We start from the raw sequence: 25,691 nt of genomic DNA on the forward strand, positions 1-25,691 counted from the left end.
CATGTGCGAAAGGAAGACTGACAAACGGGAGCAGAGCAGCGCAACCTTCCATACCAAGTAGGCCGCAAAAGTAATTCGGCGTGGGGGGGGGGAGGGGAGTGAGGCCAAAAGGAAGGGGTTTATTGATGGGGGGTGTTTTTGTCTTGCATTTTAATGTTGTGAACTGCCCTCAGATCTATGGATGAAAGGGTGGTATACAAATTGAGTAAATAAACTTTTTTTATATAAAAAAAACAAACCCTCACCCCTGTTGTTTGGCTAAAAAGGCCACTTCGTAGTCAGCCAAACATTTAAACTTGTAAACCCTTCCAAAAAGATATACATCCCTTTGTAAAGATGAACAGGGACTGAATGTGCTAAACCATATTCAAATGTGGCTTCTGCCACTTCTGACTAGCTATGCTAGAGGCTCTCTCTTCTTTACAGCAGGGGTGGGGGAATCTTTGCCACCCCACCCCAATGTTGCTGAGCTACAACTCCCATCAGCCCCAGAAAGCATGGCAAATGTTCTAGATGGGAGTTGTAGTCAGCAGCATATGGAGCAGAGCTGTCTTTAGCATATGCTCTGCCGGGATGCAAAGATGATGATAATGATGATGATGATGATGATGATGATGGTGATGATAATGATAATAATAATAATAATAATAATAATAATAATAATAATAATAATAATAAGTTATTTATACCCCGCCCATCTGGCTGGGCTTCTCCAGCCACTCTGGGCGGCTTCCAACAAAATATTAAAATACAGCAATACATCAAACATTAAAAGCTTCCCTCAACAGGGCTGCCTTCAGATGCCTTCTAAAAGTCTGGTAGTTGTTGTTCTCTTTGACATCTGGTGGGAGGGTGTTCCACAGGGCGGGTGCCACTACTGAGAAGGCCCTCTGCCTGGTTCCCTGTAACTTGGCTTCTCGGAGTGAGGGAACTGCCAGAAGGCCCTCAGCGCTGGACCTCAGTGTCTGGGTTGAACGATGGGGGTGGAGACGCTCCTTCAGATATACTGGGCTGAGGCTCAGCGCCCCCAAATTAACTTTTATTGAGCTTTTTCGGGGAGGGGGAAAGCCAAAGTTGTTGACCTCTTTTTAGAGGGGAAATCGCTCACCTGTAATGACGATGCAGCAGAAAAACTGCTTTTGTTTCCTGAGTCATTGGGAATATTTGACGCTACGGAGTCACTGCCGCTGATCAAGATGTGCCCCCCCCGAATTCGACCCCCAGGTGCCCCGCACACCTTTACCCCTGGGTAAAGATGACCCTGATATGGAGAGCCCAAGGCTCCCTTCACCTGCTTCACAGCCCATAAGGTCTAGAAACGTGTGTGCTTTTTTAAAAAAGCAGACATTTTGAGCAAGCTAAATTCTGTGCATTTCCTGAAGACATATAGCCCTGTTCACTATATAACAAAGACAAAAGGTTGTCTCCAATAGTTGTCCTACTCAGAGTAGACCCATCAAAAGTAATGGACATTGACTCACTTGGGTCCATTAGTTCTACTGAGAGTGTAGTTTAGCTGGATACAGCTCAAAGAGATTTGCAGTTCTATTTATCTAAGTAGATTTCATCAAGTGTGTTTATTTGTGTGTAGCAGGGACGATGACGTGACAGCCTGCTTATTGTTTTTACTGAGGATGTAACTATACTTGACATTGCCCATGAAAGCCCTGGCTTCCTTTTCAAGGATATCTATGCTGCCCCCCCCCCTTTTGGCAGACTCCCAAAATGTTTTCTTCTTCTTCCCCTTTTTGGTCCTCTGCCCTTTGCTTGTATTGCAAACTCTCTATTGCAAATCCTACTAATGGAAATGAGATCCTTTGTGGTCAGATAGAGGCTGTAAGCTGCTCACAACAACAGATGTTTTCTCTGTCCCCAGAATGTCAGAGGTTTGTTGCACCCACTCTCACATCCCTGTTGCTAACCAGGCATGGAATGCCTTTAAAAAAATCTCTCTCTCTCTCTCTCTCTCTCTCTCTCTCTGTGTGTGTGTGTGTGTGTGTGTGTTGGGGTGCAGTGTGTTTGCTTCAAAACCTGGATATCTTTTCGAGCTCAGAATTTAATCCAAGTTGGAGAGGTTATCAGATATCAAACCCTCTGACAGAAAACTTAGGGGGTGAATGGTGACTGAAAAAGAGCAGAAAAGGGGTGGCACTGAAAAATAATATTGAGGTATTGACATGTTGACGTTGTTGTTGTTGTTGGATAGAGGGGAGAGATCCCTGAAGCTTGCATAAAAATAACTAACTAAGGGAGCATGCAGAACAGGGCCTTTTCAGCAGTGGCTCCCAAAACGAAAGCCCAAGCCTTCATCATTATGGTCATTGGCCATGCTTGCTCCAAGGGCTGATGGGAGTTGTAGTTCAACAGCCTCTGGAGGGCCAGAGGTTCCCTACTCCTGCCTTACAGCATCATGCATTCTGAAGTGGCCTTTAGCAGTTAATTATTTTCTGAGCTGCTGAACTGGCATGATGACATGGTTTCAGAAAGTTTGTGTTATGCTGGGTTACTGTTCGCAACATGAAAAGAGAGCAACCTGCAGTGGCGCGTATGCGCACGCGCGGGTTGCAATTCGCCGCTTCTGTGCATGCGCATGATGTAATTTTCACGCTTCTGCACATGCACGAGCGGCGAAACCTGGAAGTAACCCTTTCTGGTACTTCCAGGTTGCTGCGGGACGTAACCTGAAAGAAAGTAACATGAAGCGGACATAACATGAGGTATGACTGTAGAATGTGTGCTTTTATTTAAAATGCATCTCTGGGTTATTTGCGGGGCATAGGAATTTGTTCATATTTTCCCCCAAAATATAGTCTGGCCCACCACATGGTCTGAGGGGCGGTGGACCGGCCCATGGCTGAAAAAGGTTGCTGACCCCTGTTCTAGGGCATTGCCAGAAATTTATTAATGGCAGCTTTGAGCCGTCCCCATGTACATTGGAGCACTAGAAAAGGAAAGCTGGAAAAGTGGGGCTGGGGCATGCATCCAAGCAATGTTCAGCCAGGTTGGGGGCTGCAGCAACTACCCAAGGGCAGTGGCGTAGCGTGGGTTGTCAGCACCCGGGGCAAGGCATGTGGATTTGCGCCCCCTAACCCGTGGATTTGCCCTAACCCCAGATGTTGCGCCCGGTGCGGCCGGCCCCCCCTGCACCCCCCACGCTACGCCACTGCCCAAGGGTGCCCAACACTGGCACTAGGCCTGCACCCATCAGTGCGCAACACAGCGGGGGAAGAATCATAAGGCCACCTGGCAGAAAGGAAGAGAAGCTGAACAAGGAACATGCATCTGGATGAGTAGTGCAGTTAATGAAGGCTTTGCAACAGGGTCCCCGCCTCCCGCCTGGGATAGAATTAGGTACCATCTGTAGCCAAAAAGAAAGAAAGAAAACGGTTTGAGACCTTTGCCCACGCCCCACGGAACTGCACTATAAATAAACTGATCAGGGTTTCAGCGTATATTACATGGTGCTACTTGCCTGCTTTAAAGAGAGAGAGAGAGAGAAAAGAGGCTTCAAGGCATTCCCCCCCCCCCCCTGTACATGCTTTCCTAATGCACAATCAAATCCACTTTCTTCTCATTTGCAAATTGTGGGGGGAGAGTGATAGATTGATATTACCCTCCTCTTCCTGTGCCCCCCAAAGAGCTTTATTTTGCACGATGGCCCCTTGCTAACTTGTAATACAGGAAGAGCTTATTGGAAAAGTGATAGACCAACCAGCAATGAGGACATCTCTCTCAAGAAACATAAGATGCAAGCAATGGAGCCAAATGAACCAATGTTCTGCAAAGCCATTTGAAGAACAAGAGGGCTCTTTGCTAACACACTCACCCACCACTAACCATTGTAAGTTGCCTTATACCATTGATGCTATCTATTCTGGCAGTAGCTCTCCAAGATTACAGACCTACAGGCCCTACCTGGAGGTGCCAGAGATTGAATCTGTGACCTTCTGCATGTAAGGCAGCTGCTCTACCACTGAACTAAAGTTCAAATCCTAAAGTTCAAATTTACACTAAGTTCAAATTCTAAAACCATGCATTTTTTCTGTTTAGCAAAATTGTCATTTATGATAGGCAGGTTCTCCTTTACAGAGAGTAAAGATGTTATGCTGGGTTAGATCAAAGATCCTGTTTCTCACATAAGAGTAGCCAAGGGTCCAGTATCTTGTTCTCAGAGCAGCCAACCAGATGCCAAAGGGAAGCTCACAAAGCCACTCCCGACATAAGGGGGGGGGGTTGCGGGCTCACGCCCACCAACATCTGCGTGGGGCTGGCTGCGGCCCCACGCGACTTGGGGAATCCTCGGGCCACGTCAGCCCCAGGGCCAGCCAATCGGCTGACTGCAGGGGCAGGGCTTGGGCCACTTAAGGTTAGCACAGCCTGGGATCGCCCCTTTCCTTCCTCGCCCCAGCTGCGGTTTCCCACCCACCCTCCCTTTAGGTTTCCCTTCGGATTTTGCTATGGACCTCGGTTGGTCGCCGCAAGGGGCCTGGTAGGAATTTTTCCACTTGGCTAATTGGCATCGATTTAAAAGCCATTTGGTTTTTTCACCTACCTCGTAGCAAATCGTCACAACGCCTTTGGCTTGGCGGTTAGGCATTGGTAGGGGCATTGTTATGCAGATGAGTCAGGGGGGAGGAGCGCCATCACATCCCCCAAATATTTAAGGGTAGTCCGATAAAGGATTCTGGGGGGCGTTGCCTCATCCGAAACCTATGGAGGCAAGGGTCTAAAGCGCCCCCCCGAGCGGTGACCCCTCGGGGAGTGCCTAGGGATGTGCATCTCAGGGGCTCCCCCTGCTGGAGTTAACCCTTCCGGTTCTCATACCGGATAGTCTGATAGGACCAATGCCTAAAGCCAATTACCTGTAACCAATAAAGTTGTGGCCATTTTTCGCCCATTAACCTAAAATCTTGGTGTCCTGTCTTTTTATTTATTCCAACTGGTGGGGGGCGGGAATTGCCACGCAAACAGAACCTGAGTGCAAGGGAGCCACTGGGAATGTTACCTTTCCTTGAGCTTGTCTACTCTTCTTTTAAAACCATCCAAGTTGGTGGCTGTTGCTACATCTTGTGGGAATGAACTCCATAGTTTAACTATGCACTGTATAAAGCAGTGCTTTGTTTGCCTGTCCTGCATCTTCCAACATTCACCTTCATTGGATGTCCCCAAATTCTAGCATTACAAGAGAGGGAGAAACAGGTATCTCATGGTTGTTCAACAGATGCCTTCAGGAAGCTCCAAAGCAAGCTGTGAAGGCCACAGCCCTCTCTAGATGCTGGTCTCCGGCCATTTCCCACTTCAGAGAGACGCTGCCTCTATGCAATGAAGTTCCGTGAAAAATATAAGAAGGTCCCTGCTGGATCAGACAAAAGGCCCAGCTGGCGAGCATCCTATTGACTATGCGGAATAATAGCTTGATCAGAACCAAAGCCTTTTCACATGTTATGTGGTTATCAAACCGATACGATGGGAGCCTCATGTCCCAAGGCAATGGCACCAACTCACCTGCTCCTTGGACTCTGCATTATTCTCTGACACATCACTGTTGTGGTCGAGTGTTTCCCACCGTTCCCTACGTTCTGCGTCACGTCCCACTGCCTTGGGTCACTTGCCTTTGCACTCAGGATATTTACTCCTTTCTTTACTTTTGCCCTATTGGGAAAAAAGAATTGCAGTTGTCATCTTCACCATCTTCACCATCATCACCATCATCATCTTTTATTTGTATGCCGTCTTTCCACAGTTAAAAAACAATGCTCAAGGCGGCTTACAGCATAACAACATTTACATAATTACAAAAATTGTAAACAATAAATAAAGGTAAAGGTAAAGGGACCCTTGACCATTAGGTCCAGTCGTGACTGACTCGGGGTTGCGGCGCTCATCTCGCTTTATTGGCTGAGGGAGCAGCACACAGAAACGCCATTTACCTTCCCACTGGAGAGGTACCTATTTATCTACTTGCACTTTGACTTGCTTTCGAACTGCTAGGTTGGCAGGAGCAGGGACCAAGCAATGGGAGCTCACCCCCTCGCGGGGATTTCAACCGCCGACCTTCTGATCAGCAACCTACAGCGCCACCCTTGTCCCTCAAACAATAAATAAACCACATTAAAAAAATACACAACCAAATGGGAAACAATTTTCACATAAATCAAAATCTAAAGCTAAGAATGCACCATTAATATTACAGTTTAAAATGACATAGGTAAAAAACAACAGCAATTTAAACAAAAAACAAAAACAAAACAAAACGGAGACCTCTCTGCCCAGCAGCAGCAGTGGCAGCAGTCCTTTATAGAGCCCATCAGGCCCCACCCTAGGCCAGGTGTTGAGTGGCAGGACTGGGGCCCTCAGGCGCTGAGCAGGGGAGTCACAATAATATTGCAATCTGTCAAGGTATACACACACCCCTGCACACACAAACACACACCTGTATAGGAACCTAAGAATAAGCCTGAAGGTCAGGGTTGGGAAATACTTCTAAAATGGTCAAATGAGGCATTTCCTTCTGTGAGATACAAAACAGAAATACGGGTACCTTTACTAAAACGATCAGAAGAGGCAATCCCTGCTATATGAAAGCAAACTGGAAGTGACTTCTAATGAGTTCAGAAGTCTTTCCTGTTGTGTGACAGGGAAAGAGGAATTCAGGGAAAACAAATAAGGAAGCCACCATTTTGAACGGCATTACACTCCACCCTGACAAAGAGTCCTGGCCTGGAAGATATTGCCAGAAGTCTGTCTAGCTCAAGGTTAGCCAACATGGTGTCCTCCAGATGTTGCTGGCTGGAGTCTAACAACATCCAGAGAGCATCATCTTGCCCAGCCTTGGCTTTTCCCAGCATCCTGTTTCTTAGAGAGGCCAACCAGAGGCTTTTGAGAAGCCAGTCAGACCATCAAGCAATGAGCAATTTGAAGCGCAATGGCACAGGACAAGATAGAGACAAATGCAAGATGGCATTGGTTCAGAAAGCAGGCTTCGGAGCTCCCCAGGACTTTAATGGACTTTAATTGCTGCTCAGGGAAGTAATTTTTCCTTTCTCCACTTTAAACTTACCAATTCACTGAGAACTTATCAGCACTTTCTTATCTATGTTATAAGAAACACTCTGGGCAAGTTACAGATGGGTAGCCGTGTTGGTCTGCCATAGTCAAAACAAAAAAAAATTCCTTCCATACACATACCTGTGTGTATCTGAAGAAGTGTGCATGCACACGAAAGCTCATACCAAGAACTAACTTAGTTGGTCTTTAAGGTGCTACTGGAAGGAATTTTTTTTGTTTTGACTCTGGGCAAGTTCTGCGAGAAGCATCCTGGGCAGGCCGCTAGCTGTTAATGGCCTTTTATACTTTGTTTTTTGACTTCCTGGCAGTCGTTACACAGAGAAGCTCATCAATAGAACAAACTGAGCACCTTTTCCCTTTCTTTTCTTGCTAAGGAAACCTCTCTTTGCTTACTCCTCACTGCATTATTATGCCTGCTTGTAAACGCTACAGGGATCCACAGGAGGCAGTCCTTTCACCAGTTCCCAAACAATAAAAAATGGAGGACAAATGCCCTGTGACCTTCATTGAGTTAGCCTGAAAAGAAGCCAAGCAATTTCCAAACAAGGAGGAAATGTACGGTCCCACGTCTGAGCCAATTCATGTATGATGGCATTGGAACAGGAGGTAGCTATCCTGCCTCCCTCCAGCTGTGGCAGGAGCGTAGCTCTCATCATCCCTATCCATTGGACATGCTGGCTGGGACTGAAGAGACTTTGGGCTCAACAGCATCTGAAGGGAGGCCCAGGCTAGCCACCCCTGTGCCAAAAGGAAGTTAGACAAATTTATAGAGCATGGGCTGTGCAATGCTCATTAGCTATATGGAACCTGTTTGTGAAGAAGCAAGATCTCACTGAACTCCAGGTGCTGTGATTAAAATAAAAGCATGGCAGGGGATATTCTCTTCTTGCCCTGGTTGGCTAGTGTGATGGCTAGTGTGGGAGACAAGATAGACCAGGGTTGCATTCGGATATGGGGAATACTGTGTTGGCTTTTCTGATTGCAACGCCAGCGGTTCTTTCATGTTTTCTGGCATTCATTTAACACTGCAATACTGGCTGCATTATGGAACTGTGGCTTTCCGGCCATTATCAACAGAAGTATAGCATCCCAACGAAGGTACCACTCTATTCTGCCTTGGTCAGACCACACCTGGAGTCCTGTGTCCAGTTCTGGGTGCCACAATTTAAGGATATTGACAAGCTGGAACATATACAGAGGAGGGCGATATCAACAGAAGCATAGTGTCGCAATAAAGGGAAGATGACCAAGATGATCCAGGGTCTGGAAACCAGGCCTTACGAGGAACGGTAGAGGGAGTTGGGTATGTTTAGCCTGGAAAAGAGGAGACTGAGAGGAGATAAGATAGCCATCTTCAAATATCTCAAGGGCTATCATATGGAAGAGGGAGCAGGCTTGTTTTCCCCTGCTCCAGAGTGTTGGACCCAAACCAATGACTTCAAGTTACAAGAAACGAAATTCCAACTAAACACCAGGAAGAACTTTCTGACAATAAGAGGTGTTTGGCAGTAGAACAGACTCCATTGGAAGGTGGTGGATTCCCCTTCACTGGGGGATTTTTAAGCAAAGGCTGGATGCCCACCTGACAAGGATGCATTAGTTGAGATTCCTGCTTTGCAGGAGGTTGGACTAGATGACGTTTGGGGTCCCTTTTCAATTCTACAGTTCTATGATTCTATGATATACCAACATGCCACACTATATTTCATTTACCTCAGTGGGTGTGGTGTGACAAAACAATGAACATCATTGGATGACATTGCTACTTGCTTCTGCTCCCTCATGAAAGCAGCCAGAAATAACTGCATGCCCTTATACAACCTCCAGTTTTTGTCACTTCGCTCCTGTGATTTTCCATTCTAAGGGGGCTGCAAATGGATCCCACCCCCCGGAATTAAGCAGCACAGAAACGAGCACTAAACATGCACTAAGTTCCATCAGTTTTCCTGAAGTGGCTCTTACATTGTATAAAATCTCAAATTAATGCATAAACTAACAGTTAGGGAAACGTCAGGCAAATGGAATAAACTGTAGTGTGAATGCAGCCTAGCCTGCGGTAGTGAACATGGCGCCCTCCAGAAACAGCAGGCTGTTGGATAGACTTGTTTGGGTAGCCTGCATGGGGGTCCTCCAGGACTCCAACTCTTCCTAACCATTGACCCTAATGGCTGGTTGGCTGAGGGCTGATGGGAGTTGTAGTCCACATCTTATACTGAGTCCATCTAGCTCAGTATTACCTACACCGATTGGCTCTCCAGTATTTCAGGCAGGTGTCAATCCCAACCTTACTTGGGATTTGAACCTGGGACCTTCTGCTTGCAAGGCACACGCTCTACCACTAACACTGAGCCCTTCTCCCATCTGGACACTGGCTATCTCTGGGCCAGAAAGGTCTTTATTCTGATCCATCAGGGCTCTTCTTCACGTTCCAAGATGTTGAGTAGCAGCAGATACACGAGAGGAAACTGCTGAAATGACTACTGACATAGACCCTCCCCACCAACCCTTTTCTTCCATCTAGACATCTCACACATTGGCTGCCCTGTGCTGCCTCAGAGAGATCCGTTGTCACTTGCAATTGGAGTTTGTATGGGGGGGGGGGGGAGAGGCTACAATTTCCCCAGGAGTTGGAGATTGCTCTTTCCACCGTGAAGCCCGGCAGAGGTACGAGCTGGCTTTGCGGTTGATTAGGGAGGACGTTTTCGCTGGACAAGGTTAGTAGCACAATCCAGGACTGGAGGACAAAAATTTAAAAGGGGGGGGGGTGGATACAAGAACAGCAAGAGGAATAAACAACTCTGGTGACAGAGCCATTCTGTTAATTAACCCACCGTATCGAACATTTTGGGGAAAGCAACCTGCCTTTACATGCACACACAGAGAGAGACATTACATAATGGCCTTCTGGAGGCAGGAAGAGTCCAGGAGTAAAGTAGGTTATCCAGAGTAAGGGAAAATCAATGCAGTGATGGCACTTAGTGCTGGAATGGGCGGCTGGAATGCCCCAAAGACTCAAGCTTCTAAATAAATATGTGGAATTATAATCTGCAGCACTCACTCCTCCCTCCGCAGTATCTCTCTTCCCCTCTCGCAGTTTTATATAACAATGTCAACAGATGAGGTGGAATTAGGCCAGGAAGTGAAAGATGTCTGGGTTTCTGTGCTTATTTTCTTAAGCCAACTCAGCAGCAGCAGTTGTATTACAAAGGCATCCTCTTTGGCTAACCACAAGAACACGGGAAGCTGCCTTATTCTCAGTCAAGTCATTGGTCCATCTAGGTGAGTGTTTGTCTATACTCTCTAGACAGCTTACATTTGCAGCCCTGCTTGGAGAAGCTGGGGATCAGCCCTGCTTGGAGAAGCTGGGGAACTGAGGATCTTCTGAGTACATTTCCAAGCACAATTTAAAGTGTTGGTGCTGACCTTTAAAGCCCTAAACGGCCTCGGTCCAGTATATCTGAAGGAGCGTCTCCACCCCATCGTTCAGCCCAGACACTGAGATCCAGCGCCGAGGGCCTTCTGGCGGTTCCCTCGCTGAAAGAAGCCAAGTTACAGGGAACCAGGCAGAGGGCCTTCTCGGTAGTGGCACCCGCCCTGTGGAACGCCCTCCCACCAGATCTCAAAGAGAAGAACAACTACCAGACTTTTAGCAGACATCTGAAGACAGCCCTGTTTAAGGAAGCTTTTAATGTATGATACATTACGGTATTTTAATATTTTGTTGGAAGCCTCCCAGAGTGGCTGGGGAAGCCCAGCCAGATGGGCAGGGTATAAATAATAAATATATTATTATTATTATTATTATTATTATTATTATTATTGTTGTTGTTGTTGTTGTTGTTGTTGTTGTTGTTGTTGTTGTTGTTATACACACATAGCGGACGCTTTGTCCTTGAGCTACGACCCATCCCATTTGTTATTCCCAAATGGTCATGAGATAACTGCTAGTGAGCCAAGGAGCTAGAAACATTTCATTTCTTACATGTTTTATGCTAGCTTTTCCTTTATGGCACAGGCTGTTAACCCGCGGTCCTCCAGAGGTGGCTGGACTACAACTTCCATCTCCTCTTGCCTCTGGTCACGCTGGCTGGGGCTGATGGGAGTTGGAGTCTGTCCAACAATAGCTGAAAGGGCCACAGGCTCCTCGCTCCTGCATTAAGGGGCTCAGAGTGGTGAGCCTAGTGCCTCACACTGCCGTTTTATTCTCACAACAGCCTTGTAAGGTAGGCAAATGGATTTTCTTATGAATGTTTTATGTAAACCACTTGGAAGTTTATTATTACTATTATTAAGTGGCATATAAATTTTGCTAAATAATTATATATATATATATATATATATATATATATATATATATATATAAAAATGTGAAAAGGCAGCTTGCCTGCATATGGGGATCTCCTTGCCCAGTAAGATGAATTGGTAATAGAATAATAGATGTTTAGAGTAGGATGGGACTCCCAAGACCAATGCTTTGCGATGCAGGTAATGCAGTTAAAGTCTCCCTGACTGATCCACCCAATTTCTTCTTTTTTAAAACTGCCTATGAAAGAGTATTCACCACCTACCAAGGGAGTCTATTCCATGGTCAAACAGGTCTTACTATCAAAATGCTCTTCCTAATGTTTAGTCAGAATCTCCTTTCTTGTAATTTGAATCCGCTTGCTTGAGTCCTAGCTGCTGGAGTAGCAGATTTCTACCCCCAAAGTCCTGCTTCGATGGTATCACTGAAACCAATTTTAGTGTTGTAAAAAAGTATATAGTTTAGAAATACACTTAAAGTTTTGCTAGTCGTGCTATAGGTAAAAGGTAAAGTTAAAGGACCCCTGGACGGTTAAGTCCACTCAAAGGCGACCATGGGGTTGTGGCGCTCGTCTTGCTTTCAGGCCAAGGGAGCCAGCGTTTGTCCACAGACAGCTTTCCGGGTCATGTGGCCAGCATGACTAAACCACTTCTGGCACAACGGGACACCGTGATGGAAACCAGAGCACACGGAAATTCTGTTTACCTTCCCACCGGAGCAGTGCCTATTTATCTACTTGCACTGGTGTGCTTTCAAACTGCTAGGTTGGCAGAAGCTGGGACAGAGCAAAGGGAGCTCACCCCTTCACATGGATTCGAACCACCGACCTTCCGATCGGCAAGCCCAAGAGGCTCAGTGGTTTAAACCACAGCGGCACCCGCGTCCTCTTTGTCATGCTGTATTAAGAGCAGAAATCATACAATAGTAATCCTATTCATAATATAATATTGGTAATGATATAGTATTGATAGCTGTAATTGATATGTAACAATGGCAGCTACTGTTACAATTGCCTTTCCTTTACTCTCCTTTGACTGCTCAAGGCAGTCATGCCTGTTACTTAGTTAATGAGCCCTTGGCAGGGGATCAGTGATATGACTTTGAATTACTTTAAGACACCCAGAGCCTAGGGGATAAGGTGGGCTATAATATGACAGACACCAAGATAGGGAGGAGAAACGCTATAGAAGAGTGTTCTGTTGTGTCGTAAGACCACCCCAGAAAAAAAATTCTAAACAGTTTTGGACTTCAACTTAATAAACAGTGCCCTCTTTTGGCTGATCTCTATCAGCGTCTCAGATTATTTGTATCCCCCCCCCCCCCCATTTCCCAATAACGCTTGCTATATAGCACTGCTGTTCTAAGATCCAGCCCCAGCTGCAGTATAGAAATTGACGTCCTGAATCTGAGAATGAAAAATGAATTTCAAAGGGGTTGGGACATAATAGCACACAACTGTGTTGTGCACAATTTTCTGCAGTGCTGAAAATTGGCTTCCCATTCCCCAGCACTTTTTCACCCCTCCTTAAAAAAAAGAAAGAAAAAGAAAATTCACAGAAAAGTGTGCTTTCTGGCTCTCACCTACCTTCACTCATGCAGCCACGTCCGATTGGCTATGGAGCACTGTAACAGTAACCCATTTACTGAATGATCCCGACTGGTTGAGATCACTCACATGCCTAATTCAATAGGCAAGGGCACTGATGACACCAAACAGGATAATCACAGAACTGTAGAGTTGGAAGGGATCACAAGGCTCATCTATTCAAACTACCTGCAATGCAGGAATCATCCAAACTCTCTTTAAAAACCTCCAATGAAGGAGAGCTAACCAGATCCCATTCCATTGTCAAGCAGCTCTTTACCACCAGATATTTATTCCTAATGCTTAGTCAGAATCTCCTTTCTTGTAATGATTGGCTTGGGTCCTAACCTCTGAGGCACAACTCTACTTTTTACATCTGCAGGTGAGGTAGTGGATGTGCTGGACCGATGATGTCTTGCCTCAGTATGAGAGTCAACAAACTGAAGCTCAATCCAGGTAAGACTGGGGCACTGTTCATGGGTGGTTCCCCAGACCAGATGGCTGGGAGGTGGCCTGTTCTTGATGGGGTTACACTCCCTCTGAAGGAGCAGGTATGTAGCTTGGAGGGTACTCCTGGATCCTCTGCTGTCGCTGAGACTCAGGTGGCCTTGATGGTGTAGAGTGCCTTCCATCCACTTTGGCTGGTGGCCCAGCTGCACCCCTATCTGGACAGGGGCAGTCTAACTTCTGGGTCCTGTGGTTTTAGCTGGATTCACCCAGCAGCAAGTAACAGTCTCCAGAGGGCAGATCCTGTCTACAAATCCAGTCACATGAAGTAGCATCAGACTCTTCAGGACCACAGAGAGCTCCCAAAGGGAGGCAGCTGTTGCATTAACAGAATCCAGAATTTAGCTAAGCATCGAGCAAAGCATGGCCACTGTCAAGAGTACCAATGCTAAAGTAAACTTGCAAGGGATTCAAAAGAGTGGGCACTTTGGTATAGAACACTTTCTACAATGAAGCTGAAAAGTCTTAAATTGTGCCTTTTGAAGACACCAGGGGTTGCTTTCAATTCCCTGCCCCACAACCCACACTCCTTTTGTTTGGATTGCAGTTATCCCTGTTATCACTCAAGCCAATTCAAGAAGCATTGACCTCGCTCTGCACTGACATCCTTTGACCTCAGTAACAGCTATACATAGCCAAATCTGATTGGTTATATAGTCTTGTGAAAAATGTCATCCCATTTACTATGTGATCCCCAGTTAGATGGGATCACCCATGTGACTCATTCAGGAAACACCGCTCTCACTCTCAATTGGCTTAGTTTACCTTCAGCTATGCCATTGACCAGGGACACGGGTGGCGCTGTGGTGTAAACCACTGAGCCTAGGGCGGCGGTTCAAATCCCTGTGCGCTCCCATTGCTCGGTCCCAGCTCCTGCCAACCTAGCAGTTTGAAAGCACGTCAAAGTGCAAGTAGATAAATAGGTTCTGCTCCGGCGGGAAGGTAAATGGTGTATCTGTGTGCTGCTCTGGTTTCGCCAGAAGCTGCTTAGTCATGCTGGCCACATGTCCTGGAAAAACTGTCTGAGGACAAACGTCGGCTCCCTCGGCCAGTAAAGCGAGATGAGCACTGCAACCCCAGAGTTGTTCACAACTGGACTTAACTGTCAGGGGTCCTTTACCTTTTCCCTTCAGCTATGCCATTGACTAATCAAATCTGAGTGACTATGACTATGTAGCTTTGTGGTGTGAACCTGTTCACCAGAGAATTCCCAAGTGGTGCTTCTCTTTGGAATACTAGTAGGGGGTTGTGTGTTCTTTTAAAACAGCAATCCTTGCAGACTAGAAATCAGGAGAATTTGTTTTAGTTTAGCTTTCTTCCCAGCATGCGCAGGGATTTTGTTGTTGTTGTTGTTGTTGTTGTTGTGAAGAAGCATTTAATTATGTGAACCCCGTACTTGCATTCTGAAATGGTTGACTACATCAGTAAATATATTTCCTGGTTTCAGTACTGTTAATTGCTGATTCAGTAAAATATGTCCTCCTAATTATTGCTGCTGGTGCTTCCTAGAAAAGTCAGAGGAGTGATCTTAGCCAGCAGAGAATCACAAAGCAAATAGGCTGATGCCACAAATGCTACCCTGAGAATGAGCTATGATTGAGTCACAGTATCACAGGGGGCAACTAAGCCAATCTGGAGTAAAATTAAAATTTCCTGAAGTAGTAATATGAGCCAATGAGTGAACAGAATAACGTCATAGTTATCCTTTCTCCTTCTGTGATGGAACTCCTATTTGGGGACTTCCCTGGCTTTTTTCTGGCCCATGTAGGACCAGTCTGGATAGTTAGCCTTAGTGGAGACTTGACGTTTTCATCCCCCAAAAGGGTTTTTGATTTGAGTTTCTACTGAAATGAGGCTGCATTTTAATGTTGCATTTTAATCTTGTTTTTAAATTGTATTACAATCAATTGTTTTTATACCTGGTGTTAGCCACCCTGAGCCTGGTCTTGGCTGGGGAGGGCGGGGTATAAATTAAACTATTATTATTATTATTATTATTATTATTAAGTTAATTAGATTTGGCAATGTGCTAATATCACTGACAACAACTGACGTCAATTCAGAGTAAAGACAATGCTACTTGAATAAGCAGAAAACTGTTTTAAAAACCCTACTGAAAAAGGAGGCAAAGCTGAAAATATTCAGAAATTTCAACGAGTACCTTCATCTCAACACTACCTGCATTTTGGTTTTGGGTTTTTTTAAAAAAAACACTCATCCTCATTCCCCCCCCCCCCCCCGTTATGATTAGTGCGCTCTTTCCTCTCTCCTCATCCTCCCCCCGCCGCTTTGCTCTATGCTTCACTGCCTGAACACCCATCCTTTGCCCCCTTCGCATTTGCTTCTGTGTCCCTCTGTGCTCCTTGCTTTACTGAGCATGCACATTTAGCCAGAACACATGCTCAGTCAGGCGTTAAGCCAGGTGCTTCTCCTGCGCTCGCAGCACCCAAGTGGGTTGGAGTCTAGGGAAAACACTTTCACTCTCTAATGCAAACCAAAGTAGAAACTAAAAAGAAAGTGTGTGGTGGGGGGGGGAGAGAGAGAGAGAGAGAGAGAGAGAGAGAGAGAGAGAGAGAGAGAGAACAGCCCTTGTTCCACATTTTCTCTGTTGATTCAAAATTTCAATTTGCAGTTGAATCACATACAATATCCTTACATAGAGATTGGATATTTTTTTTTAAGACTATAATTTAAAAACAAGAATGGTCAAAACCTGGGAAGTATAAATTCATTTATACAAGAGAAGATATTTATTCTGATATTTATTCACAGTGGGCTATGCTGAGTTATATTAAGCTTGAAAGCCTTTGGAGATGTGAGTTTGTGGGTAGGTGGGAGGGTTAATATTGGTGCCATCATCCATGACCATTGTTTATTTCCTGGCTACAAGCCTGAGGTGAGGAAGGATAATAAGATTATAAGCTTGGAAAACAGGGGTTGCAGCCAACTAAGGGCTCATCCATACTTCCTTTCATGCACTCAGGCATAGGTCTGTGTCTGAGTGGGTTTTTGTTTTGGTCCCGGTACTTTCCCTGGGAAAACCTACATTTTACCACTGAATTGGAGCAAACTGCACATGGGTTTTCCACAGATTGCTTCTTGCAATCTTCAGTAAAATGTGGGTTTTCCTGGGAAACACCCACCCACACCCCACAACTCACTCGGACCTGGACCTGGAAAGCCCAGATCTGTGCCTAGAAAACAAGTGTGGATGAGCTCTAACTTCTACTTAGAGGACACTTGTTGAACCAGTGAAGCTACATTTGCCATATCAATTAATTTCAATGGGTCTACTCTGCGTAAAACTAACAATGGATACAACCAACAGATTCTATTGTTCAAAACTCTATCTTTACTTTCAGGAAGGAATGTCATGCCAACTTCAGACAAGGCAAAAACAAGCAATTATAGGGTCTCTAGAGTTTCTGGTGAAATTTGCCTAGTTAAATGGGAAGGGGTGGGGGAAGAATCTCCTGACTCCAATCCACTTCTTATGCAGTAGAAATAATAATAATAATAATAATAATAATAATAATAATAATAATAATAATAATAATTTGTTAATTATACCCCTCCCTTCTGGCTTGGTTTCCCCAGCCACTCTGGGCGGCTTCCAACAAAGTATTAAAATACAGTGCTCTGTTAAACATTAAAAGCTTCCCTAAACATACCAGAAGGGCTCTCATCTTATTTTTACACCAGCCTTCTTTCTTTATTAGATCTTCTCACACCACCTGGAATTTGTCATCATTCCTGAAATACTTCTACAGATCTGTGTAAGTGCATTATAGAATAATCTATTTTCTTCCGAAGTAAGAATCCTAAGAATTTAAAATAAGTTTCTAATCCTCATGGATATGTGAACATGTCATCCAAGCATTTGATGGGACAATTTTTTTCATATACACACATGCGCGCGCACACACACACACTTTTTCTCAGCAGAGTCTCAGACCAAGAGATATGTCTACACAATTGTTTTCTGATGACTAAGAGTATCAGCCGGTTTCTTTTTCCAACCCTGCCTTTCTAAGACGTATTCAGGATGGCTTCCAAAAGTAAGACCACCATATACTAAAACTGTTATGGCTTGACCTGGTCACCCACAGAGGAAGGGCAGTCAGGCATTGCAGGACCACAGACAGCGCCAAGCAAGCAGCTTAATGCAAAAACAGTTGCTCAGCCCTCCTTACACACTTTTCAATTTATAATTTTATCCTCCTCCCAGCCAGTCATCCATCCCAGATCATCCCCAGACTCTGACCCTCCCACTGAGGACAGCTTTGTTTGTTAAAGGTCCAACCCTGTGGACTGGGCACACCTTCTGTGCTCTATGATTTCCTGCCTGGTGTGCCCCCTAAGCTGTTGGATCAATGAGCTACAGTGGGAGGCATTTGGTTCCTTGGCAGAAGGTGCCCCTGAAGGTCTTGCCTCTGCAGAACCTCGTGCTATGGGAGGTTGCTCTATGGGCGCCTGTCTGTCAGGCTCAGAGCTCCTCAGCTGGAGATTCTGCAACCTCCGACCCCGTTGTCTCAATCCCTGCTTGATTTCTGGGGTCGTGACAATAAACAGTCTCAGAGAGCAGATGAAAACGATTTAGAACAGATTCTAAGAGAAGAGACAGGGATGTAATCTTGATGAACAATACAATTCTGTGAAATAAAAATGGTCTCTGCTGCCCATCCAAAAAGCAGGCAGCAACAGATAGGTATACTTTGGCTTGTGGTTTTATAAAAAGTCCTCATGAAAATCCATCACCACTTTTAGTGCTGATTCCACCTTAATATACATATGTCTGTACACCTATTATACACATTTTTATACAGCAGTTTTTCAAAATACAGTGGTGCCTCGCAAGACGAAATTAATCCGTTCCGCGAGTCTCTTCGTCTTGCGGTTTTTTCGTCTTGCGAAGCACGGCTATTAGTGGCTTAGCGGCTATTAGCGGCTATTAACGGCTTAGCGGCTTAGTGGCTATTAACGGCTTAGCGGCTTAGTGGCTATTAACGGCTTAGCGGCTTTAAGAAAAAGAAAACAAACCCGCAAGAACTCGCAAGACATTTCATCTTGCGAAGCAAGCCCATAGGGAAATTCGTCTTGCGAAGCACCTCAAAAAACAAAAAACCCTTTCGTCTAGCGGGTTTTTCGTCTTGCGAGGCATTCGTCTTGCGGGGCACCACTGTATAATGCATTTTTGTATGCTCTTTTCTCTAATACAGTGGTACCTCGGGTTACATACGCTTCAGGTTACATACACTTCAGGTTACAGACTCCGCTAACCCAGAAATAGTACCTCGGGTCAAGAACTTTGCTTCAGGATGAGAACAGAAATCGTGCTCCGGCCGCACGGCAGCAGCAGGAGGCCCCATTAGCTAAAGTGGTGCTTCAGGTTAAGAACAGTTTCAGGTTAAGTACGGACCTCCGGAACCAATTAAGTACTTAACCCAAGGTACTACTGTAGAAGCATTGTGGTGCATACATTTCTATAGTATACACACTTTTGTACAGGCTACTTGGCTGGAGGACTGCATTGCAACATTCAGAGAACTGCAAATTCTACACAAAAAGTGTGTGATCTGCGAATTGGGCCACGAAATTTAGAGTTCAATTTCAGTTCAGCTCGATACATTTCGGTATATCTGCCCTTCTGCTATGCTTCCTTCATAAGAAGAAAAATATTTTTAAAGACGGTTGGAAATTTTACATCACATAAATCTTCCCCGTCTTCCGAAGGGAATCATCTTCCAGTTCCCTGACTTCCCCTCAACCCTGAAGTAGTTCTGATTCCTCCAACATCAGCTCGGCTTCCTGACTGCAGGGATTCAAATCATTTTGTTTCAGCATGATGCCGCAAAAATGCAATTGCATGTGGCAGGGTCTCCGCACAGGAAAGCACCTGGCCCTGGGATCCACAGGCTGCTGCCGTAGCGGGAGAGTTCAGTTTGGGAGAAACAACCGATGTGGCGTATGAAATACAGATGAATCCATTTCAGTGCACCGAACGATGTTGCATGCTCTAGGGGAGAGTAGTGCATGATGCTCAAAGACGCGAGCGGAACCAAAGCCCTACATTTGGCTATCAGGAGAAATTATGCAAATTAAGAACATGTATGCAGAATGACACAATCTATTCTTAGCACAGAATGTGAGCTCTCTTGGCCTGAATTTCATTTCTGGTAAGGCAAGAGGTGCACACATTCATTCCCGATTTTGTGCTTGTACTTAGAACTGGGTTTTTCCAAAGGCATGGAATTGATTTGCTACATTTATATCCCACCTCCCTTCCAAGGAACTCGAGGCAGCATGGATAGCTCTTCCCTACTCTAATGTTTTAACGTGTTCGGAGCAGTGGAGGCTTGTCCATTAGGGGCAAGTGGCGCACATCTCCCCCAACCTCAGTCTGCCTTCTTACATGCAACCATCCCAGTTGGTGGCACCACTACCTATCAGATTCTTCTTCCTTAGTCTGTACTGTCCTTGTAGGAGTCAGCAGAGAGGATGGGAACAAAACTAGAATGAGTCAGTTCTGTTTGGGCTGACTGCATTCTGTCCCACCAGCCTTAAGGGACACCAGCCCCTCATGGTTTGGGTAGGTTGGTCTGAGAGAGAAAGACAGATGCAAGGCCACCCAGTGAGATTTATGGCTGAGGCGCTGTGGGTTAAACCACAGAGCCTAGGACTTGCTGATCAGAAGGTTAGTGGTTCGAATCCCCGTGACGGGGTGAGCTCCTATTGCTCGGTCCCTGCTCCTGCCAACCTAGCAGTTCGAAAGCAAGTCAAAGTGCAAGTAGATAAATAGGTACCGCTCCGGCGGGAAGGTAAACGGCGTTTCTGTGCACTGCTCTGGTTCGCCAGAAGCAGCTCAGTCATGCTGGCCACATGACCCGGAAGCTGTACACCAGCTCCCTCGGCCAATAAAGCGAGATGAGCGCCGCAACCCCAGAGTCGGCCACGACTGGACCTAATGGTCAGGGGTCCCTTTACCTTTACTATATTGCCCCCACTGGATAGTTTTATTTGTATTTTTTTGCACTTCTGCAGACCTTCCACACTGGTGTTATTATTTTATTATTTGTTGTTATTATTATTTATTTATTAGATTTCTATACCTCATAAAATCTCAGGGCTGTTGTCAGTGGTGCTATTTTGGCTGCAGTCCCGTCGGCGCCACACCAGCCAAGCTTGCTATTAGAAGGAATGACTTGGTCTAGCTTCCTGCCCTAAGATATGATCCAAAACCACTTTGGCTGAGAGTTGTTAGGAAACCCCTGCTCCCTTCACGGAGCCACAATTCCCAGAGTTCCCTGGGAAGAGAGATTGATTGTTAAACCCCTCTGAGTATTGTGGGTCTGTGAGGACACCACAACTCCCAGAGTTCTTTGGGGGAACTAATTGCTGTTTAATGTGGCATCATAGTACCATTAAATGGAAGGTGTGAATGTGGGGCAGTGGCAAATCTTTTTTCATAGGAGGCATTTTTTTAAGCAGATGCTTCCTGTCCCTCTTTCCCTATTTGATAAAGTCACTTAAGTTAAAGCCTTTGTATTAGCTTTGAAGCAAGAGAACCCCCCAGCTTACCCAAACATATAAGAGCAAGGGCAAGTATGACAAAAAAAAAAAAGATATATGGAGTAACCCAATCCAGGTTTAACAGCAGCAAGCACCCCTATGCCTTTCCCCTGCTCTGTGTATAAAACCCATTTGTACACAAAACACGGGTGCAGACACAGAGAATGTCCTGGTTGCCATGCAGCTGCTAAAGCTTGAACTATTTCTTATCGTTAGAGCCGATACATTCCGCTCTGCAAAGCTCATAACTTAATTTTTTTATTATTCACCTGAGTTAAAGCACGACTTAATTCACTTGTTAAAGAATAGAATAAAGAGATCAGCTACATTTTGAAGCATTATGTGTGACCATACATAATAAATCTAAATGTCTCAAATGTTGAAGAGGATTTGCCACTACGGTGGCCTAAATGGACAGCGCATTTGGGGTCTTAGTTGCTGATGTGCAATGAAGTCTGAAAGGTGTGTGCACACATGGTGTTTTTTAAATCAATTCTTAAAACATTATGAACCAATAACTTACATTTAGCAGCAAACCATCTGCTTTTGCTGTACTCCGTAAAACAATTCCAGCTAATGAAAAAGCTCTTTTAGCCACACTTTTGTTTCCTAAATCTAAACAAGCATATCAATTTAGCCTTGGTGGCAAATTTCCACATTTTTTTCCATCTGTTCATTAATAGATGGTGCTTTGGGCAGTCTCCATGTTTTTGGAGAAAAGGATTCAACATAATTGTGGGTCTTGGCTTCTTTTGGTTATGTGTGATAGAATGATGAAAAATAAAAACCAGTAAATATCAATAAAATACAGCATTTATTTTTTTGATTTGTTCCCTTATGAGTGCTTTCAATGACCATCTCTCGATGGAGGGAGGAATGAATCTATAAATGTTGGTTCTCTCCGTGACCCAGCCTTCCTGCCCTCTTTCTGCATTGGTTTGCCAATGCCCCTGGTCGAAGAAAACTTGTCAGCATTTTGGTATACATTTCTCCTAATAACAAAAAACCAAAAACCTGTGTATGTAATTTTGCCTAATACTCATGTTTGAAAGTGATTTCTCCTGAGATAACACATATTTATATGTTATTTTCATTACTATAACACCCACAGTGACATTCACACCATCCTTTCAAAGCACTATTTAAAACCCTCTTCAACAATCATGGCTTAGTCCAAAAAAGTCATGGCAACTGTAGTTTATTGCAGGTTCTGAAAATTGTAGCTCTGTGAATGATCTCCTAGCAACTCTTGGCACTCTCAGCAAACTACAGTTCCCAGTATTATTATTATTATTATTATTATTATTATTATTATTATTTTAAGGGGGAGTCATGGCTGTGAAAGTGGCAAGATACTGCTTTAAATGTATAGTGTGGTTGTGACCATGTTTTCACACTTTCCTCAAATACACACATTTCTGTACACAATTTTTTTCTCGTTGAAGTACTGTCTCACATTTGGAGATGAGTGGATTTTGAAGGATAACTGCATTTCAGTTCCTGCATGGTTTCAGGAAGTGCACTATGGATAAAGGTAAAGGTACCCCTGATCATGAGGTCCAGTCGCGGACAACTCTGGGGTTGCGTGCTCATCTTGCTCTATAGGCCAAGGCAACCGGTGAACAGCTTCTGGGTCATGTGGCCAGCATGACTAAGCCACTTCTGGCGAACCAGAGCAATGCACGGAAACACCATTTTATCTACTTGCACTTGACGTGCTTTCGAACTGCTAGGTGGGCAGGAGCTGGGACTGAACAACGGGAGCTCACCCCATCGTGGGGATTCGAACCGCAACCTTCTGATCAGCAAGCCCTAGGCTCTGTGGTTTAGACCACAGCGCCACCCGCATCCCTGCACCATGGATAAGGTTACATTGAAAGGCAAAACAAGACCCCTTTCCCCGCTCATCCAATGGAGGCTGGTCCATTTGGGCAGTCCATTTGCCCCTCCAACCTCTTGGCCACCCCCCACCTGCCTACCTTTTTTACATTCAATCCAGGGAGTAGCTTTGGTTGTCAGTGTCACCACTGTAGAACTCAGCAGGGAAGAGGGGGGGGGGCAAACCTAGAATGAGTCCGATTTGCCTGTCATTGGCTCTGGCTCCACGTACTACTGGACGTCCTGTCTTCCACCAACCCAATCCCGCCACTGCCCTCATTCCTAGCTCGATGGCAGTGAAAATATTAACAGAGGCACAGGCTCACAGGTTGGATAGCTAGGAGGAGCAATTCAGGGACTTGGCAGCAGACAAGAGGCAGAGCCACCTGTAAGGCAGTTGAAAGGCTCCATAACCCTGAGTCAACTGTTCCGCTCATTTGAAGGGTCTTTGATCAAACATACCAAGAGTTATGGGGCTGCACAACAGCAAGGGATATCTAGAAATGACAGCCACAAAAGGAGAGGACATGAATAATACAAAGGGGAGGCCATTATTTCCCGTGCTGCAGGAAAACGTTCCTGCTCCCTACAAAAGAGAGAATTTATCTTTCTTTGATCGGAGGCGACAAAGCCAGAATACTAATTTGTTCAAATGAAACACAGCAAAGGAAACGAGAAAACCGTCTGATATTTCAGCATCACACACTCAGTCCAGTGAAGGGATTGCATTGTGGACAATTCTGGTTGTCTTGCTTTAGAAAGGATTTCCTCCACCCCCATCCCCGCTTCAATCAGCATTGCCTGGCTTGATTTCAGCAATGAGTCAGTTATCCATCAATTAAAATACCCTTTAACGTATGGAGCTCAAAAAGGAATATTAGTGTCTCTTGATGGCTGGAAATCTCTCTCCCCTGCCTTTGGAGTGTGACATCTTTGAACTACTGAGAAAACCAGGGAAATGGCTTCATTTGTTTCCATTTGGGCACTGAGCAGCTACATCACCTGGCAACTAACAAGAATGGGAGGTATACAAAAATGACATCAATGCCTCTTGACGGATGGATAGTTTCCCTAATTTGGACACAAAGGACAGACATGAGTGTACATCAAATGTAAAACACACTGTATGCACTATTATCTACCTCATTCCTCTTTGAAGCATGTATATATGTGGAATGGAATGAATTATTCAGGAACAGAGCATAGATAAGCTGTCTGGCTAGCTGGAACCCTGAACAGGAGCTCTCCACATTTTGTTGAGGGTTGCAACCTGCCAATTCTAATCAACCACCAACCAACAAGCTACATGGTGGCTTGTGCCAAGTTTGCCTGAAATGCTGAGATCAAAATTCTCGGGTGCGGCGATCAATCATTACTTGCTTTGCTGCGACACTGAACTGTCCAGAGCAATCCTCTGGTCTATAGGATGCTGCACTGGGTATGATAGCATTTCCCCCTGTGTGCTGACAATTACATTTCTTTTGTGAAATGCGGCACCCAGCAGAAAGCATGAATAATGAGGAAAGTTGTAGAAAGGAAGGGAGATTATGACCCCTTCCAAGATTTCACAGGCAAGCATAACAACATGCTTGTAGCAACCCTTTGCTGCTATTATTATTATTATTATTATTATTATTATTATTATTATTATTATTATTATTATTATTATTATATTATTATTATTATTATTATTATTATTATTATTATTCCCTATGCATCTGGCTGGGTTTACCTGGCCACTCTGGGTGGCTTACAGCATATATAAAAAAACTGTAAAACATCAGACATCAAAAATTTCCCCACACAGGGCTGCCTTCAGATGGGGAAACCCAGCCAGATGGGTGGGGTACAAATAATAAATTATTATTATTATGTCATAGTGAGGATCAGTGCCACTGCTGTACGAGTGGACAGACCCAATGGCATAACGTAGTACCCTGGGCAGAAAAGGCATGCCCTCTTTGTCTGACAGAGAAAAGTGAGAGGCCCTTCTAAGTTGGTCCCTACCCCCCTCTTTTTTGGGGGGGGGGGAGTAGGTACTTGAATTTTAAAATGTACATTAAGTGGGAGGAATTAAGGAGTGGGAGGGAGTAACTGGTTTGTTCAGTTTTTGGTCATGGTTTTAGTATGCATTACATATTTTTATTCTGTATTTTTATGCTGTGAACTGTCCTAAGATCTATGGATGAAGAGTGATATACATTAATTATTATTATGATTATTATTTCGGAAGGGACCACAAGGATCATCTAGTCCAACCCCCTGCAATGCAGGAATCTTTTGCCCAACTTGGGGCTTGAATCCAAGCCCATGAGATTAAGTCTTATGCTCTACCAAATGAGCTATCCCAGTATAATATTAATATTAATAATAGTGCACTCCTTGGACCCTGCATAGCTGATTCCTACCCTGGTGGGCTGGGCCCTTAAAAATAAAAGAACAGAGGAGCACAAGGAGATAGAGTCTTGCAGATCTGCCATTTTATTCCCCACAATGCCTCCTAAATCATCTCACTCCCACTGGGGGAAACTCTTCAAGATCCCCACAATGTCCTCCAAACCTCTGGACTCTCACTAGGCCCCACCCCTCACCGGTCTTGCTTCACACCTTCTCTGAGTGTTCCTGCCTGGCTAGAATGCGTTTTCAAACTTTGATAATACTTCTTTGTTTCCCTGGCTGGAAGGGTAAAGAAAGGTGTGTGAATGTCTCCAGAATCTATTCTACTTCATGAAGATAAAAATTGCATTTGTTGCTCAAAACCCACTTTTGCCTCTGGCCCTG

General features: G+C 44.9%; 1 protein-coding gene across 2 annotated transcripts in view; it reads right to left on the reverse strand.

Annotated features, from left to right (window-relative positions):
• The window catches only part of LOC114586989 (transmembrane protein 132C), a 262,927-nt gene that overhangs the window by 100,490 nt on the left and 136,746 nt on the right, over positions 1 to 25,691 (reverse strand). For both annotated transcript variants that reach the window (XM_028710869.2, XM_028710870.2), the window contains exon 3: positions 5,506 to 5,652. In XM_028710869.2, coding sequence (XP_028566702.2) covers positions 5,506 to 5,652 — 147 coding nt within the window. The remainder of the gene's footprint in view (positions 1 to 5,505; positions 5,653 to 25,691) is intronic.

This window comes from Podarcis muralis, chromosome 16, assembly GCF_964188315.1.
Source record: "Podarcis muralis chromosome 16, rPodMur119.hap1.1, whole genome shotgun sequence".
Lineage (NCBI taxonomy): Eukaryota > Metazoa > Chordata > Lepidosauria > Squamata > Lacertidae > Podarcis > Podarcis muralis.